This window comes from Desmodus rotundus, chromosome X (assembly GCF_022682495.2).
Source record: "Desmodus rotundus isolate HL8 chromosome X, HLdesRot8A.1, whole genome shotgun sequence".
Taxonomy (NCBI): Eukaryota; Metazoa; Chordata; class Mammalia; order Chiroptera; family Phyllostomidae; genus Desmodus; species Desmodus rotundus.
This window is the reverse complement of record NC_071400.1, coordinates 49,419,796-49,439,379: the sequence shown is the minus strand read 5'-3', so window position 1 is coordinate 49,439,379 and position 19,584 is coordinate 49,419,796. Positions and strand designations below refer to the sequence as shown.

At 39.7% G+C, this 19,584-nt stretch overlaps 1 protein-coding gene across 5 annotated transcripts in view; it reads left to right on the top strand.

The window, feature by feature from the left end:
• The window catches only part of DCX (doublecortin), a 185,709-nt gene that overhangs the window by 157,492 nt on the left and 8,633 nt on the right, over window positions 1–19,584 (top strand). For 3 of the 5 annotated variants that reach the window (XR_008426005.2, XM_053917475.2, XM_024551660.4), the window contains exon 6: window positions 8,687–8,781. The exons of the other annotated variants lie outside the window; for them this stretch is intronic. Coding sequence is in view for 2 of the 3 variants with exons in the window: in XM_053917475.2 (XP_053773450.1) it covers window positions 8,687–8,781 (95 nt within the window). In the remaining variant the exon portion in view is untranslated. The remainder of the gene's footprint in view (window positions 1–8,686; window positions 8,782–19,584) is intronic. 5 annotated transcript variants of the gene reach the window in all.

Sequence of the window (19,584 nt, the reverse complement as noted above, 5' to 3'; positions counted from 1 at the left end):
TGGAGAGACCATCAGGGTCCTAGAGCGTACACAGTCCCCACCCCCAAGAATCAGCACCAGAAGGGCCCAATTTGCTTGTGGGTAGTGGGAGAAGTGACTGAAAGCCAGCCAGACCTGAGCAAGTGGCATCGTTCCCTCTCAGACACCTACCCCACATACAGCGCCACAATGCAGTGACGTGTGTTGCCCTGCCCCTGTGAATACCAAAGGCTCCCTCCCTTACTATGCATAACAGTCACGCCAAGACAAAAAAAAAAAAAAAAGGCCCAAATGGAAGAACAGACCAAAGCTCCAAAAAAAAATAAAACTAAGGATGAAGAGATCACCAACCTATCAGACGCAGAGTTCAAAATACTGATAATGAGAATGCTCACAGAATTGGTTGAGTATGGTCGCAAAATAGAGGAAAAAGTGAAGGCTATGAAAAGTGAAATAAAGGAAAATGTACAGGGAACCAACAGTGACAGGAAGGAAACCAGAACTCACATCAGCAGTTTGGACCAGAAGGAGGAAATAAACATCCAACCAGAACAGAATGAAGAAACAAGAACTAACAAAAATGAGGAGCAGCTTAGGAACCTCTGGGGCAATTTTAAATGTTCCAACATCCTAATCATAGGGATGACAGAAGGAAAAGAGGAAGAACAAGAAATTGAAAACATAATGAAGAACTTCCCCAATCTGGCAAAGGAAATAGACTTCCAGGAAGTCCAGGAAGCTCAGAGATTCCCAAAGAAGTTGGACCCAAGGAAGCACACACCAAGGCACATCCTAATTACATTTACCCAAGATTAAAGAGAAGGAGAATCTTAAAAGCAGCAAGAGAAAAGGAGACAGTTACCTACAAATGAGTTCCCATAAGACTATCAGCTGATTTCTCAAAAGAAAATTTACAGGCTCTAAGAAGGGGCTGGAAAGAATTATTCCAAGCCATGAAAGGCAAGGGCCTACATCCAAGATTACTGTATCCAGCAAAGCTATCACTTAGAATGGAAGGGCAGATAAAGTGCTTCCCAGATAAGGTCAAGTTAAAGGAGTTCATCATCACCAAGCCCTTATTATATGAAAAGTTAAAGGGATTTACCTAAGAAAAAGAAGATGATCAAAAACATGAACAGGACAATGACAATAAACTCACAACTATCAACAACTGAACAACAACAAAAAAGTAAAGTAAGCAAACAACTAGAACAGGAACAGAATGACAGAAATGTGATCACAAGGAGTTATCATTGGGGAGATGTGTGGGGGGAGAACAGGGAAAAAGGTGCAGGAAATAAGAAGCATAAATAGTAGGTACAAAATAGAAGGAATTTAAAAATACTATAGGAAATGGAGAAGCCAAAGAACTTTTATGTACAACCCATGGGCATGAACTAAGTGTGGGGGGCATGCTGGTGGGAGGGGTTGTGCCAGGTAAAGGGGAATGAAGGGAAAAAATAGGACAGCTCTAATAGCATAATCAATAAAATGTATTTTAAAAATAAAATAAAAAATAAATAAAATGGGAGGGAAAGCCAGAGCTAAGTGAATGAGAATTAAATCATTTTGGTCTCCAGTCAACAGTTGGGTGTCAAGCAGATGTCAGGCTAGCCCTTTCCTTCCTGTGTCATTCTGGCCATGAAGCTATGAAGCCAGAAAGTACAACGACTCTTCTAACTTGCTGCCCAGAGAGTTCTTTAATCACCACACCTAAGGCTATTTATGCCCACCCGACATGTAGCTCCATCTCAATTTCCAAGGGTCAGTCCAGCCTCCAGACAAGGGAATCCATAGACTAGGAAATCAGCATCAACTCTACCCGGCTGGTAACCACACTCTGTCCTTGGTTATTCATGCCAGAAATTGGACTCTCTCCTTATTCTTTGAGAACTGACTTCTCTCACCTTTTCCTCACTCCTAGGAGCCCGTCTTCCCCCATACATTTAAATCCCTATAAATCTAGATAAGTCAGACCAGTTACTTAACCAACTATCTTTTGTTTGGGTTTCTACTGTTCCATTCTGATAGAACCAAAGATTTAATGATGAGCACTGGGGCAAGGAAAGGTGTAATCATTCAGAGAAGCTAATGAGCCAAGACTGTGCTAGGCCAACCTTGGAAACTGTGCTGCATAGATGAGGGGTACCAGCTAAGGATCTGTGACAAACAGCACAGATCCCATCTTCCCAGAGAGATCTGTGGCATGAGGGTAGTTACATGCCATGATTGTTGCTTTGTCTGCTATTGTTTCATAATATTTTCTATGTCACACCATCAGCTTGGGACTGACAGAAATATCTTGCTGATCTCTTTCTAATCTCAACTAGATCAAGCAGGATAAAAGCCCAGATGATGGACATAATTATAATGTCTGCTTTTACCTTTTTCTATTTCTCTTTTCTCTGCCACAGCTTTCTCCCTCCTTCCTATTCCCCCCATCAGAAAGTTGTCATAAGAAGGAGGCCCAGAAGCAATTCATTTAAAAGGGAAGAGTGATGTAGAAAAAAATTGACAAAAAAACAAAAAACACATAGGCTTTGGAATCAGAGAGACCTGCCTTTAAATTCTGACTTTGCTACCCCATAACTAGAATGAGCCTGTTTTCCCACTGGAAATAAGAATACAGCTGTATTCCAATCAAGAGGTCAAGACAGGTAAACATGGTACTCGTATCCTCCAAAAACCACATCAGAATTACAACTAAACATCAGAACAACCATCGTTGAAAACAACCAAAAATCTGTGGCAGATAAAAATTGGGAGAGATATCTTCACTGAAGAGATCCCTCTCAAGGAGCAAGGAGTCCCAGCCCCACACCCAGACCCCCAGTCAAGGGTTTCAGTGTGGAGAAGGGAAGTCCCCATACTTCTGGTTGTGAAAGCCAGCAGGGATTGTGGCTGAGTGAGACAGAGGACTCCTGGGGTCACAGATGCTTTCTTAAAAGGCCCATGCATGGATTTACTTGGGTTAACACCTTCTGAACTCCAGTGGTGGGGTAGCAGCTTAAAAGGCTCATCAGGGACATGTAGGGAGGAACTGAATTGCCTGGCTTTGAGGTGACAGCTGAAGGGCCAGGTTTCTCGCAGACAGAAGTGCTGGCAGAGGCCATTGCTTCTTTAATGAGTCTTCCCCCGACAGAACTGGCAGGCAGGCACCATACCTGACTCTCAATCAACACTGTTCACCCTTCCCTGATGATTGTCTAAGACCCCACCACACCCAATTTGTGTACCCACCCAAGCCATTTTCAGTGGCTTTTCCATTCAAACAGCCTGGCCTGGCACATGCTGTGGACTTTCCTAAAATCTCTCAAAGGTTCACAAACCCCAAATAAGCAACACCTGGCCTTGCATTCCCCAAACCTCTTGCTAAGTAGTCCCAGGCCCAGAACTAATGATAGCCAGCCTCAATTCACAGCTTGTCCCCTCCTGGGCACCTTCCAAGACCAGTACAAGTACCAACCGCCAGCAGATCTCTTTTGTAACTCATGCCATATGGCCCAAGGAAGGGCACAGGTGGCAGCTAACATTGGCCTGCACCTCCCAGTAAACCTCAGAGCCAGATCACCCAATGACCAGCTACTGACCACACTGGAACACCTCACTCAATCACCTCAACCAACAACACACTCAAGGTGTGGAGTCATGAGGCACCAGAGCCCCACTGAAGTGCTCCATGGGGTTAGCCCCTGTATATCACCTCCACCACTGTGGTTGACGCCAGTCCTCAAATCCAAGGGCCTGGAAATAAATCCCTCCCATTGATCTGCCAACAGCAATCAAGGCTGAAATACAATAAGAGGGTGCACACAGTCCATATGGGGTTCTACTAGGAATTCTCAGATCAGGTGACCAGGAAGGTTGTGCCACTGGGCCTTGTAGAACACCTATGAAGATCAGGAGATGTAGCAGCTCTACCTGATACATAGAAACAAGCATAGGAAGGTAGCCAAAATGAGGAGACAAATAAATGTTCTAAGTGAAAGAACAAAACTCCAGAAATATAATTAAACAAAATAGAGACAAGCAATCTACCAGAAGCAGAATTCAACACACTGTTTATAAGGATGTTTGATGATCTCAGTGAAAACTTGAACAAAGAGATAGGAAACATAAAGAAAAAACCAGTCAGAAATGAAGAATATACTAACTGAAATGAAGAATACATTATAGGGAATCGGCAGTAGAGTAGATGAGGCAGAAGATCAAGCCAGAAATTTGAAAGGCAAAGAAGAAGAAAATACCCAATCAGAACAGCAAAAAGAAAAAAGAATCCAAAAAAAATGAGGATAGTTTAAGGAGCCCCCATGAACTTCAAGTGTACCAACGTTCGCATCATGTTGATGTGAGAAGGAGAAGAGAGATAGCATGAAATTGAAAACCTAAAATTGAAAACCTATTTGAAAAAAATGATAGAAAACTTCTCTAACCCAATAAAGGAAATCAACATAAAAGTCCTGGAAGCACAAATGAACCCAAAGAAATCCACATCAAGACACATCATAAAGTGCCAAAGTTTTAAGAAAAAGAGAGACCCTTTATATAGGAGCTACTATAAAGGACACAAGGACAAAAATCAAGGGGGAGGGTAGAGGTAGGGGAGGGAGGTGGGACTGGCCGGGGTGGGGTGGAGGGAAGGGGAGAAAATGCGGACAAGTGTAACTGAATAAAAATAAATTAATTAATTAAAAAAGAGAGAGACCCTTAAGAGCATCAAGAAAAGAGCAGTTAGTGACCTACAACAGAGCTCCCATAGACTGTCGGCTGATTTTTTTCAACAGAAACTTTGCAGGCCAGAGGGGTTGTGAAGAAATATTCAAAGTGATGAAAACTAAGGATCCGCAACTAAGATGACCCATCAAAGCTATCATTTAGAATCAAAGGTCAGATAAGGAATTTCCAGACAAGAAAAAGCTAAAGGAGTTCATGGTCACCAAACCAGTGTTAGAAGAAATGTTAAAGGCTCTTTCTTAAGAAGAAGAAAAGATCAAAATAAAAATTAAAATGACAATAAATACGTATTTATCAACCATTACTTTAAATGCAAAGGAATTAAATGCTCCAATCAAAAGACATGGAGGCTGAATGTGTAAGAAAATAAGACCCTTACATATGCTGTTTAAAAGAAACTCACTTCACATAGAAAGACACACACAGACTGAAAGTAAAAGGATGAAAAAAGATATTTCATGAAAATGGAAATAAACAAACAAAAAAGACTGGGGTAGCAATACTTATACCAGACAAAATCAACTTTAAAATGGAGGTTATAACAAGAGACAAAGAAGGACCCAGCAATTTCATTTCTGAATATTTATCTGAAGAAACCCAAAACACTAAATTGAAAAGGCGTATGCAGCCATATATTAATTGCAGCATTATTTACAATACCATGACATGGAAGAAACGAAAGTATCCATCAATAAATGAATGGATAAAGAAGAAGTGGTACATATGTACAATGGAATATGAAATGGTTATAAAAAATAATGAAATATTGCCATCTGCAACAGCATAGATGGACCTAGATGGTATTATGCTAAGTGAAATAAGTCAGAATGAGAAAGAAAAATACCAGATGATTTCACTTACATGTGGAATCAACAAAACAAAATAAATGAATAAGCAGAAGAGAAACAGACTCACAGGCACAGAGAATATTTTGATGGTTGCCAGATGGGAGGGGGATTGGGGAGAAGGGTGATAAAGGTGAAGGGAATAAGAAGTAAATGTTGGCAGTTACAGATAGTCATGGTGATATAAAATACAGCATAGGGAATATAGTCAATAATATTGTAATAACCTATATATGGTGTCAGATGGGTGCTAGATTTATCAAGATAATCATTTCACAAGTTATATAAATGTCTAATTACTATGTTGTACACCTGAACACAATATAATATTGTATGCTGACTGTAATTGAAAAATAAAAGCATTATTTATATGTCTCTAGGCCCTCTGTATGTCCTCCTTGTTATAATAGCTAAGTGCTGGAAGCAACCTAAGTGCTCATCAGTAAATGAGTGGATCAAACAACTATGGTACATTTACACAGTGGAATACTACGCAGCAGAAAGAATGAACTCCTACCCTTCATGACAGCATGGATGGATATAGAGAGCATTATGCTAAGTGAAATAAGCCAGGCAGTGAAAGACAAATACCCTATGATCTCACGTATAAGTGGAACCTAATCAACAAAACAAACAAGCCAACAAAATATAACCAGAGACATTGAAATACAGAACAAACTGACAGTAACCAGAGGGGAGGGGGAGAGGGATAATGGGGGAAAGGACAGGAAGGGTTTTCAGGAACATGTATAAAGGACACATGGGAAAGCCAAAAGGGAGAATGATGGAGGGTGGGAGGTGGGGGAAAATGGTGGCGGGAAAATGGAGACAACGGTACTTGAACAACAATAAAAAAAGAATTAAAAACTTATTTTAAAACTTGATTGAACTATTTCTAAAATAAGAATGTGAATAAATGTGGCTGTGTTTCTGTGTCTGAGAAAGAGAAAGAAAGAATGGCAAATAGGGAGAAGAGGAAACAGAGAAAAATATAGACACTCAATAAACATTAATTATTATTATGCTGCTTTTTACTGATAAGATTGATAAATTGGCCTAGGAGATTGAAAAGTTCCTGATATACTTTGTTGTAGAGGGAAAATATTAACTGTACAACGAGAAGAAAGGAGTGAAAGAATTTGGAATATGAGTAAATAAAGGATGACAACAGTGAAACAATGCTGTTGTTTTGAGGAGGAAAATGAGAATAAGACAATTAAAAGAGGGCAAAGACTCCCCCAATGATTTTCCAAATTGCAGCTAAGAAATGGAAGGTCGGAGGCAAGCACAAAGGACTTCTAGTAAAGAATAGTAAAGAAAAATGAGAGCTATCATACAGTCATGTTATATCCAACCACTATCAAAATGAAATGTGACAGATTTCCATGTAGATTTGCCAGTCCAAGACCATGGACAGTTCATCAGACCACATTTGCATTTTTCCCTGCTACTTCTTTTACTTGACATTTCTATGAATTGGCTTGAGAATCCATATCAAATGGCACCCAGGTTTTTCACACAGAATCCATAGAAAAAATGCATATATTAATGTATTTCTCTAATTTGTAAGTGTAGGCATTCCTTCAGCTGGCGCAAGGCTACATTTTCTCATTTCTGTCATGTCCATCTTTGGGTTTCATTCCATCAGGAAACCTGAGAAAATGTGTGCATTTTTCAGCAATGTAGTGAGTGGCAGTTAAATGATTAAAAACTGATTTCCAAAATGCTTATTGAGTGTTGAGGACAAAATACAGTCGTCCACAGATAGTTTAACATTGATTAGCTAGGGGAGTGGCAGGGAAACATATATGAACATAAATACAGAGAATACATAGAGAAGTAATGATGGAATATGTATTTAAGCTTTAACCCTTACGTTTTGGGGTGAGAGAGTTTCAGAGGATACTGAGGAAAGAACTAGAAGTGGCAAAAGAACCTTTGTGTGCATATCTATGGCTAATAGTTGGAATCTGGGTCATATGCAGACATGCTGTGGCTAATAATTTTCCACATTTTGGCTGATCAGTGGGCTCATCCTCACCTAGACAAGAGTGTAGGAGGAAATGACTTCCAGCCAAGATGGAGGCATAGGTAGATACACTTTGCCTCCTTGCACAACCAAATGAAGGACAACAACAAATTTAAAAACAAAAACAACTAGAAATGCCAGAAAATCGAGTCTGACAACAAAGGAGTTAAAGAAGAAACATTCATCCAGACTGGTAGGAGGGGCAGAGATGGACAGCCAGGAGGAGAGGATGTGTGGTAAAGAGGCATACTGGGGGTCCCACACTTGTGTGCAGGTAAACCAGGAGGAGCAACTGGGGAGAGAGACAGACCAAGCAACCCAGGGTTCCAGCACGGGAAAAGAAAGTCTCAAAACTTCTGGCTGTAAAAATCTGTGAGCGTTGTAGCAGTTGAAGAAACTCCCAGCCTCACAGTTCATTGGAAAGACTCACGGATCCTAGAACACATACGCAAAACCACCCACCTGGGAATCAGCACCAGAAAGGCCCAATTTGCTTGTGGGTAGCAGGGGAAGTGACTGAAAGTGGGGCAAGAGCCGAGGAAGCAGCATTGTTCCCTCTCTGACCCCTCCCCCACATAAGTCACCACAATGCAGCAAAGTGGGTTGACCCACTCTGGTGAGTACCTAAGGCTCCATCTCTTACAATGAAACAGGTGCACTGAGACAAAGAAATATGTGCCCTGGTCCAAACCACCCATATTTCCTCTCATTTAAAGTAAGGCACACATTTTCTCATAAAATTGAAACAAAAAAATATGTTCCCAGACTACCTCACCGACCTGTTGTTAGGGTCAAACACCAAGTTTGAATGAATATGAAAAAGGTTTGAAAAGAACCAGACCCTATAACTGGAAGCACTCAGGGGAAAGGGTGGGAAGATTGCTGCTTTGCACTGTTCAGGGTTCTAATTATCTTGAGGATTGCACTTCTTGTCTTTCTGAGGAATATGTTTCTTTTTACCTTTGTCCTACTCATCAAATCATTTGTTTATATGTGTGTCTTGTTTCAATGTCCTTAGTGTTTTTGGAGGGGAAGGACAACTTGTTTTTTTTGTATGCTATTGATTTTTATGCCTTCCTTTTCTCTTGACTTGGGCTAGCAAATGGAACCTCCAGCAGCCAGCTCTCTACCCCCAAGTCTAAGCAGTCTCCCATCTCTACGCCCACCAGTCCTGGCAGCCTCCGGAAGCACAAGGTATTATGTCTCTTATACCTTACTAAACACCTTTGCACTTGGGACTTTTGTGATTAGCTGGGTCAGAGTTTTCTCTTTCATCAACTTCAACAGCACATCAAGGCCAGAATTGCCTTTCATGTGGTGCATCTGCATGAAAACCTGGGAATCCCAGCAGGGGCCAAGCTTCCAGTCCCTTTTATTTGTTCCTCTGATCCCTTGTTTATTTACTCCCGATTGCATTTAACCAAAAGGAAGAGGTACAGAGGTCTCAAAAACACATTCTGAGCTAATGGTGTCACTAAATGATGGCTCAGGGGATGGATTGAGCCTTGTGTAATTCAGTGGCATAGCAAAGAGGGATTTAAAGGCAATTTATGTCCTCCAGGCACAAGCCAATAGAATGACATAAATATAGCAGTCAAAGAAACTTAGCACTGAGTTACTTCCTTTAGATTTGCTGGACATCAAAATATGAACAGACCATACTTTCACTATGTATTCTTTATCAGGCATATTCTGGTACAACATAGGAAGAAAAGGCACACATATATTGCACTGGCCTTAGGCACCATGTACACTTCTAAGTCATCTCAAATAAATATAACATTAAAATAATAGAAGTGTGTAGATTCTCTAGCTCCATTTCCCAAACAGATCCCCACTCTAAAATGTCTTCAGTATAGAAAATCTGGAGTGGTCACTGCCTTGGCCGTCATCTCTGAGGCGATGTAAATGTGGTTTCTGCTCTGATTACCACACTCTAGAGCAGCTTCCTGTAGGATTCTCTTGTCTTCTGCCTGTTCACAAGACTTGGTGTGATATGAGAAAAGGCAACAGCCACCAATGTGGCCAACTTTATCACAGAACCATAAATAGAACTGGAGGAGATCTTAGATGTAAATAAAGTAGTTTCATTTGATTCTCTCAGTGACCTTGTGAGGTTAATATTTTATAGATGAGGAAATTGCAACCTAGGATCATTAAGTCACTTAGTAGGATAACATAGCTAGGTAGTAGCAGACAGAAGACTGGTACCCAGGTTACTGCCAGCAGTATGCTGGAGCCAGTTTGCACTAGGTCATGAGAGTTGATTGTACATTGCTTCCCAACTCTGTGTTGAGTGACATTGTGTTGTTAACTAGAATGCTGCTGTGGTGGGAAGATGGAAATCAGCAGAGACTACATATCAAGATTGTTTTTTCCCACATAAAAGTGGTTAAATATTTAACAGCACACCACTGCCTGACATCCATTTTCATTTCCTTTTCTCTGCATCAGGGTTTTAATTTCCTGGTTAATCTGACTATTACCTGCTCCATCATTCCTAATGTCTGTTGAATTCCTTTAGTGACCCTTTTAACTTCTGGTATTGACCCTGACCAGGACCTTCTAATTGTCCTGCTGAGCTATTTGGTTTCCCCAAAGGAGGAGTTGCTCAACTGTCTTTGTAGCCAACATTACCCAGAGATTGTGAGATGGATGAAAATTGCTTTCACAGTCAACTGTCAGTTATTCTTCTGAGCAGCAAAGCTTGTTAGTGTGGACATTCCAAGATGGGGAATAGCCTACTTCTATTGTTCCACTGTCTACACAGAACATCCTATGCTACATTACTTCTTACTTTATCTTTTCCTTATGCATTTCTGTCTTTACTTTTCTCCTGGAAAGTGTGAGCTACACCAGCAACTTACATTAGTACCTTCACCAAAAAACTGGGAGCAGCATGGGCATTTATTTGGTCTGCACAATTGAGTTCTTTGCTTTTCATGTTGTATGTTCAGTTCATTTAGGCTGAGGACTCATAATTCATAAGCCTATTGAGGTGAGTGCTGGTGTTGTTAAACCATTTCTCCTGGTTGACTTTGCAGGCTATTTGTGTTATTTATTTATTTATTTATGACTTCATTCTAAAATATAATTCAACAAGATATAAGTGGTAACATTGTCATAACCTCACTGTTTTCTTCACTGTGGGATATTCAGTGTTTCAATTTATTTTTAAATAAACTGTTTTTTATGACAGCTAAGGAAACAAACATTAAATAGTGAATTACATAATTTTTAGAGCAAAGTTTTTTAAAAATTTATATTTTGGTATAATTCTCACTCATTTTTAAATTTATCACTGATATCATCTCAAATTTACAGAAAAGTTGCAAGAATAATGAAGAACTTCTGTATAATCTATACACAGATTGACCAGATGCATATATTTTGCACCATTGACTTTATTTTTTGTGTTCTGTCTCTCTCTCTCCCTCTCCTTCTTTCTCTCTTTACACACACATGCACATACACACATTTTACAATTTTTTTAACCATCTGAGATTAAGTAGCTAAGTTGCAGATATCATGCTGTTTAACTTCCTAATACTTTAGTGTATATTTCCTAAGAATAAGAACATTTTCTTTCATAACCACATTACAATTATCAAAATCTGGAAATTTGCACTGCTGTGATACTATCATATACTCTACAGTCCATATTCAAATTTTATCAATTTCCCTAGTAACATTCTTTTTTTGGTCCAGGATCCAATCCAGGATGATACATTGTCTTCAGTTGTCATGTCTCTTTAGTATTCTTTAATTTATTAAAGTTCTTCAGTGTTTTTTAAAAAACCTTTTAGGATAGTGTATTGTAGAATTGAGGAGTACAGGCCAGTTATTTGGTGGAGTGTTTTTTGATTTAGGTTTGTCTGTTATTTCCTTCTGATTAAATTCAGATTGTGCATTTGAGGCAGAAGTGTCATAGTAGTGATTCTGTGCCTCTCAGTGCATCCTATCAGGAAGCAAGAGTCTCATGCTTATGCTGTCAATGATAGAAAGTAAACTGGTTTTTCTAAATAAGCTAAAAAGAATCTTGTAACATTGGCTCAGTCCCCTGGGACTCAGGTCTTAGCTTCTTGCTCCTCCTTTCACACAGCTACCTGAACCTTAGCCCCATTAAGGTCCTTGGGCAGCGGGCCTAAGCAGATCTCATCTGAATGTCCATCCAAGTGGACCTGAAAGTAAGTCATGGTGGAGAAAGGAAGCAGGTGGCTAAGACCATGACTTTCCTCCTGTGCAATTGGAAACAAACTTGAAGTCCCAGCATTCCCTTTGTAACTTTTGATGACTGCGGCAGGGCCCAAAGCTGTAATCAACCTTTTGGTTTCCTCTCTTAAGCAGCTCATGGAGAATCATCTTTAATGCAGCTGCTATGGGGTTAGCCAAAGTCCGCATACTCAAGTGCTACAATATGGACACAAAGTAAATCTTTGTATAGTTAATGAGAACAACATTTTCCATTTTTGTGCTGCTTCATCCATTGCATAGCCATTTTCTCATTTACCCTTGTGATAACCTTGTGAAAAAGATAGGGTAGGTAGCATTTCCATTTTACAGATGAGAAAAAGGAAGAGCTGAGGTTAAAGAAGGCCAAATATGATTCAACAATTTGGAAAAGGTAACATATTGAAGATGTCCAAGAAACTTGGAAACATAGGGAACATTTTTCATTTATTTTTACATTTTTTCCAGATTAGTGCTTGTACTCATGGCTTTAAATTTGGAGGCATTTTGCTTGCAAAGTTGTCTGGAGATTGAAGGAAAATATACTAGACATATTATTTATAAATATAACTAATATTATTTAAATATACATTTTCCTCTGTGTTTCCAGACTTTTTTTTTGGTCATCCAGTAAGTGCTGGGAGAGAGAGTTGGATGAATAAAGGAGAGTCCTGACCCTTAAATCACAGACACCTCTGTAAGTGGATTTTGGTAGCATAATCAAGAGCAAACAAAAGGACTGCAGGAACACAAAAGAGGGTGGGAGACAAGGAAAGCTTTATAGAGTAGGTGACTTTTACGTGGGGCCTTGAAGCCTGGGCAGGAATTTGATGGCTGGTGAAGAGAACAGGAAATTGCAGCTTTAAAAAAATCAGCAAAAACAAAACCATACCATCAGAAAAGTGCAGGGCACATTTGGGGAAAAGTAAACCCAAACTAGAAGCCAGGTTTCTTAAAACTTCTCTCTGACTTCCCTCGCACTATAAGCATCTTGGACTAGAGACCAAGATTTTTTTCTCTAATGCAAGAGTATCGCCAGCACAGCTGTATTTGTTACAAACATTTTGTTCTGTACGGCTCCAAGGGACTTAGCAAATGAATTTCAGGTGCAAATTATTTGTATTGTTAAGCAATACTTGTGTTTCTGTATTTCTACATATCAATTAAAAAAACAGAATGCTGAGATAATTCCTTTTCCTGGACACTGTTCTACCCATACAAGGAAATATATTTTGAATATTAAATAAATTGATGGAGAACAGAAGTTCATACTTAGGCTTAGTTATATGGATTCTCTCCATAGCCTTCATCATACCCTACCCATTCCAAATCATAGCAGCTGCTAGTGGAGTCTACTCAATTTTGCCCTGAGGACTGTCTTCCTGTCCTCTGAGATAAGAGTCTGGAACAATTTTCTCAGATAATTATTTCCACCAGCCAACCAACAACAATGAAGGATCTGTTCCATAAACAATTAAGAGCAGGGGTGATTCCTGAAGCCCAGTGGTACAGGGTGGTTAGACTCAAAGTGGTCTCCATAATGAAAAGCCCCTTTTGGCCCTGGCTGGTGTGGCTCCGTGGAATGAGCACCGGCCTGCAGACCAAAGGGTTGCCTGTTTGGTTGCCAGTCAGGGCACATGCCTGGGTTGCAGGCCAGGTCCCTGGTTGGGGGCATGTGAGAGGCAACCACACAGTGATGTGTCTCTCCCTCTCGCTCTCCCTCCTTTTCCCTCTCTCTAAAAATAAATAAATAAAGCACTTTAAAAAAAAAGGCCTTTTTGTACTGCTTGAAAAATGTCCAGGGAGCTAACTTGGCAGTGTCTGTTTCATTTCCCTTGCTTTGGTATAACTAAGGAAAACCAAAATGAAATTATCTGAATTATATTTTACAGAATTTTAGAACTGGAAGGAACCCTAAAGATTTTATAGTCCACATATGTCACTATTTTCAGATATAGGAACAAAGGCCCTAAAAGGGGGAAGTTAAATGGCAAGCTAGGCCTAGAACCTAGATCTATTGACTCCTAATCCTGAGCTCATTCTACTACAGTGATTTGTATTTTGTGTAAGTTTAACTTGTGGAATTCATCAATAGTTGTTACAGAGCAGGGCAGGGGGTGGTTCATGATAAATTATTACAGAAAGGATTCCCCCTTTCTGTCTCTGGAGGTTCTTTCCCCCCATGCCCACCTGCTAGGTTCGAAATGCCCGCCGCCAGAGGAAAGACGTCTCCCAATGCCAGAGACTGGTGAAAAGGAAAGGAATTGTTTATTTAAAAGTTACACAGACTTAGAGTAATGGCTTAATGTCTTCAATAAGATACTAAAGTCCTCTAGAATACCCACAGATGCACAGTCCTTCCCTCTCCCTGTGCCCAGTCCGGGGTACCGTGTCTCAGGAAAAGAAGTAGAAGTTCGTGATTCAGGCTCCCGGCACCATCAGCTGTGTGGCTGCTACAATCTCCAGTTAATCCAAAGCCATGTGGCACCTTCTCATGGTCCACCAGCAAGAGTCCTTTCTCCCCTTTTCTTCCTGGCAAAGTCTCTCCTACTGCCTAAGCCGCGTGGCAAAAAGGAGCACTCCAAAACCTCATGGTCCTCTTCCTTTCCCTTCAGAACCGCATGGTCCTCTCTTTACTTCACCAAAGCTTCCTGATCCTGTCCCTCTTCCTTTCCCCTCAGAACCTCATGGTTCTCTCCTATTCACTCCAGAACCGCATGGCCTACTCTACTTTCTATGGCTGCTGGGCCTAGGTTTAAATCCCAGCACCCATCTTCCTTTGCAGCCCCATTTCCGACTCCTCCTACAGTCAGCTACACCTGCCAGCATCCCCGTATTCTTCCAGCTTTACTGGGCTGCCATAGTAAGTCTGGGCAGGTGTGGCCCCATGGCATGGAACCAATCATCTCCAAGCTCTCCCACAGGCCCTGTAACCAGGGGGAGTTGCTTCCCAGTCCCATCTTGGGTGGAATTTGGTTCCATCCCCCTGGCTCAAAGCAGGGCCACAGCTATTTAACACATCCATGAAACCAGTTAAAGGTTGTAGATATGTTAAATGACTGTGCCAGGGGTTAGCTGCAAAGCTCTTGCTACCCAAAACAGCTCTGAATGGCCCTGTTCCATGTGTCCCATCCACCCCCCCCCGCCGGCTCAGGCTTGTGGGGGTGAGGACATCCTACATACATTTTTCTAATATTTCCTGGACACCCCGAGTCCTGGACCCCATCACAAATCCCTTCTTGGGGCCCTCCTCTTGGCTGCACCCTGCTTCATAGTTACAATGTAATCATAGAAAAAACTGCTATAAAACTGTCTCACATTTTTATTTATCTCAAGAGTATTTGCTAGTACTCCTTATAATTTCTCCTTTGATTCATTGTCTATTAGCACTGCACTGTTTAATTTTTACATTGTGAATTTCCCAAATATCTTTGTTATTGCTTTCTAATTTAGTTACACTGTAGTTAAAGAATATATTTTGTATAATTATGTATAAAATGTACTTCTTTGTCTCTAGTAACATTTTTTTGTCCTAAAGTCTATGTTTTTCTTTTTTGAGGGAGTGTTATTTTTTGTTTTTTTTTCTTTTTATTGAATTTATTGCGGTAATCACAACATTATTTACAATAGCCAAAATTTGAAAGCAGCCCATGTGTCCATCAGTAGATGAGTGGATAAAAAAAAAAAAGCTGTTACCTTTACACAATGGAATACTTCTCAGCCACAAAAAAGAAGGAATCCTACAGTAGGGAAAATGGAGTCAGTCAGGCTCCCTCACCCGGATGTCTGGGCAACTGTGGCTTGGCAGTGTTCATATGGCCTTGAGTGAGGACCCGCATGTGTAGAATGAAGCTCTGTTACATAACTAGAAGGTCAGTATTGGCACTTTGTGTGCACTTCGTATATAAGGGAGTCAGGACTTCCCACGGTACATCTCATGGCTTGCGGTGTGCATGGATTGCTTCACCTCAGAATAAAGGCATGTCAGACATCCCAACGGCTCCTCAAAGTTTATTCCATCTGCCTGAATCCCATGTGAACCTGCCTGGCCTGCAATGACTATAGGACACCTACCCTTTGCAACAGTATGGGTGGATGTGGAGAACATTATACTAAGTAAAATAAGCCAGTTAGAGAAATCCAAATACCATATTATTTCGTACGTATGTGGAATCTAATGAACAAAGTAAACTAACAAGCAAAATAGAGACAGAATCATAGATAGCATGCTGACAGTTGTGGGGTAGGGGCACTGGTTTGGGGTGGATGGAGGGATTGAGCAAAAAAGAGAAAAAGAAGAAATTTATGGACATAGACAACAGTGTGGTGATTGCCAGGGAGAGGGGGTCTGTGGAGGTGGAGGATTGCCTAGGGGGGATAAATGATGATAGAAGGAAACTCGGATTAAGGTGGTAAACACACAATACAGTGTAAATTCTATTTTTTGATATTAGTATAGTCACTCCAACTTCCTTTTGGTTACTAACTGCATAAGTCTTCTTTCACCTTTTTACTTTCAACATATTTGTGTCTTCGAATATAAATTTTGTCTCTTTCAGACCGCATAGAATGGGATCATGTTTTCATCTTTAATCTATCCTACCAGTCTCCACCTTTTCACTGGAGTTTTTAATTTATTTACATTTAATGCAATTACTAGGAAGGTGGGAATTACATCCCATTTTGCTATTTTGTATATGTCTTATATCATTTTTGTTCCTTTATTCCTTGATTTCTGAAATGAGTGTACTTCCAGTATATCATTTTAATTCCCTTCTTGCATTTTTACTAACTTATTTTGAGTTATTTTCTTAGTGTTTTCCCTGGAGATTATAATCAACATCTTAATACAATCTACTTTGAATTAATATCAACTTAATTTCTATTGCATATATAAATTTTGTTATAATATAGCACTGTTCCTTTCTGCCCTCCCTTTGTGCTCTTATTGAGAAATTACATCATTATATATAAGTCCAACACATTTTTGCAATTACTATTTCATGCACTTGTCTTTTGAATTGGGTTACATAAGAAGAGTACAAAAATAAATTTTTACCAATGTTCTTCATTTCTTATGTGGATTTGAATTACTGTTTATTGTCCTTTCATTTCTCCCTGAAGAATTCTCTTTAGTATTTGTTGTAGGACATGTTTTTTAGTAATGAATAATCTGTCTTTGTTTATCTAGAAATTGTCTTGATTTATCCTCAGTACTTGAAGGACAATTTTGCTAGATTTCCTTGAATGCCTTGATCCAATAAGTCTCTCAGCCTTTGCTGAGGGTTTCTGTGTGTGTGCTGGGGCATAATTTCAATGCTCTGTCAGGCAGTTTACAACTTTGTCTTAGCCTTCAATTGCTGCTTGCACAGGGCCTCAAGGCTAACCAGAGGTGAGATTTTAGGAGCTTTTCAGGTCTTTTTTTGAGGATACACACTGTCCTGAACATGCACCTGGCTTTAGAGATTACTGGGAATATGTTGGAGCCTTTCAAAGTCCCCTATGGACATTTATTCTCCAGCTTTTCATTTTAAGGTTTTAAGTAGCTTCATTTGCCCCAAATGTTTCCCGCATCTCAGGCAGCTGTGATTTTAAATAATTGCAGTTAATGAACGCTCCCTGAAAAGACTGTTCACAGGGAGTGTTCTCTGAGTAAGGTCAAGTAAAAAAGAGCCTTACAAGTGGGAATTTCCAGACAGGTCAAAAAGTGACAAAGGACACATGGGAAAAACCAAGGGGGGTGGGATCAGGGGAGGGAGGTGGGGATGGTTGGGGTGGGGTGGAATGGTGGGGGAAAATGCAGACAACTGTACTTGAACAACAATTAAAAAATAAAATAAAAGTGACAAAAAATAAAATAAAAAGTGACAATCCTCAGGGTATGGGACATTTTGGGGAGCTCCCACCCCATTCTGCAATATGCAGTGACTGCTAGGGTGCAGTTTTTTCAGATACTGTAGTGGTGAGTTAATTAGTTTTAAAATAAGGGTGTCAAACTCATTTTCACTGGGGGTCACATCAGCATCGCGGTTGCCTTCAAGGGGCTGGATGTAATTTTAGGACCGTATAAATGTAACTACTCCTTAACTAGGGGCAAGGAGCTTGGCACTGCCGCCGGGTAGAAACAAGGTGCTGGGCTGGATAAAACAAGGTGGAGGGCTGGATTTGGCCTACCGGCCTTGTGTTTGACACCTGTGTTTTAAAAGATACCCTGGATATGGGGAGAGGGAGAATAGAAATAAGATGAATTAAAGCACCAGAACCTGAATATTCTTAACTGAGATTTATCCATTTTTCTTGAATATTTTGAATATTTTGACTTTGAATATTTTGTTGCAAGCCTTTGGTTAATTTCTAGAGTTCTTAAAGAGATGATTTTGACCATTTTCTCAGTGTTAATACATTTATGTAAAAGCAGATTTTCAGAGAGTCTTTCTCCACCATTATTGAAGTCTAGAGCTGAAAGATACTTTTGACTATTTTTTAATTTTCACTTTACTCAAGTACTGAAGAACTAAATCTCTTCAGAGATGCAACTCCATTCTATGCCATTTTGCTTCAATTCAATTTCACAAGTTTTTATTGAACTCCTGTAGTTTTTTCAGTCTTGTACTTCCTACTTGTTTATCAGTTTTTTAAGAACTCCTGCTTGGTAGTTTAAAACAAAACAAGGTTGTCAAGTCCTGCCTTTGTCCTGGTTGTTTTTAGATGAATCTTTGATGTAAAAAAATGTTTCTTACGTCTTCAAAGGGTTGTAAATGAAATAAAACACAAATAAGACTGTGTAGCAAAAACCATATCTGGCCAGCAAAGGGAGCCTAAAATATATACTATCTAGCCATTTACAAAAAAAGTTTTCAAACCCTTGATTTACAGTAAAAGGATGGTGGGTTGGTGAGAGGTGAGTTAGCTTTCTGTAGTTGCCTTTGTTGTGTTTTTTAATAATTTAACTTTTTTTGACAGTTCCAAATAATAGAGACATTGCAGATTGTCCATTCTAAAGTCTGCATTTTATTGATGAAGAAACCAAGACTCAAAAGACTTGTTCAGTGCCATAGTACTAATTAGCCAGAATTAAAACCACATTTTTCTGAATATACTTTACTCCTCTTTCCAGTCTAACCTGCCTAAAACTTTTTCTGTCCTATAAATCCCATCAGAAAGCATCCTCAATGTTATATAAATAAGTCCTTCTTCTTCCCACTCTTGTTCCTCTTCCTCACCTTTCCTTATTCTTCTACCTCGAAGAGAAGCTGTATTTTCCAATTTTCTTGGACAGTTCCCTACTGAAGTTTCATATCTCCATTTTAGCAAAGTAGATCTCTTAAATATGCACAGAATTGTCCCTAAATTTTCTAGTTCCCTTTAGTATTTTGCTGATAATGTGAATGAAAACAGTGGTTTTCAAATTGTACTTCATTTGTAAGTAGATGAGATTCTGCCTCCCCCATGTCTGATTCCACTAGAACAACTACACTTTGTTTTTGATGTATTGGGCATCCAAGCAAATTTCATATGAATAGAAGATTTAAAAAGAGAGGAGAAAGAGACTGAGAGAAAGAGAAAGAGATTTGAAAATCACTTATTTTTTGACAATGGGTGAAGTAAGTCCCAAGGATCTCCAAATAGAGCTCTGGGAATAGTGGGGAAAACCAATGCCATTTTATTCCCTCACCTCCTCAAAATAATAGACAATGCTTGAGACACTATTAGAGCCACGAATCCTAATTGTTGGAAATGGAAGCATCAGGAAATACTTTGAAAGTA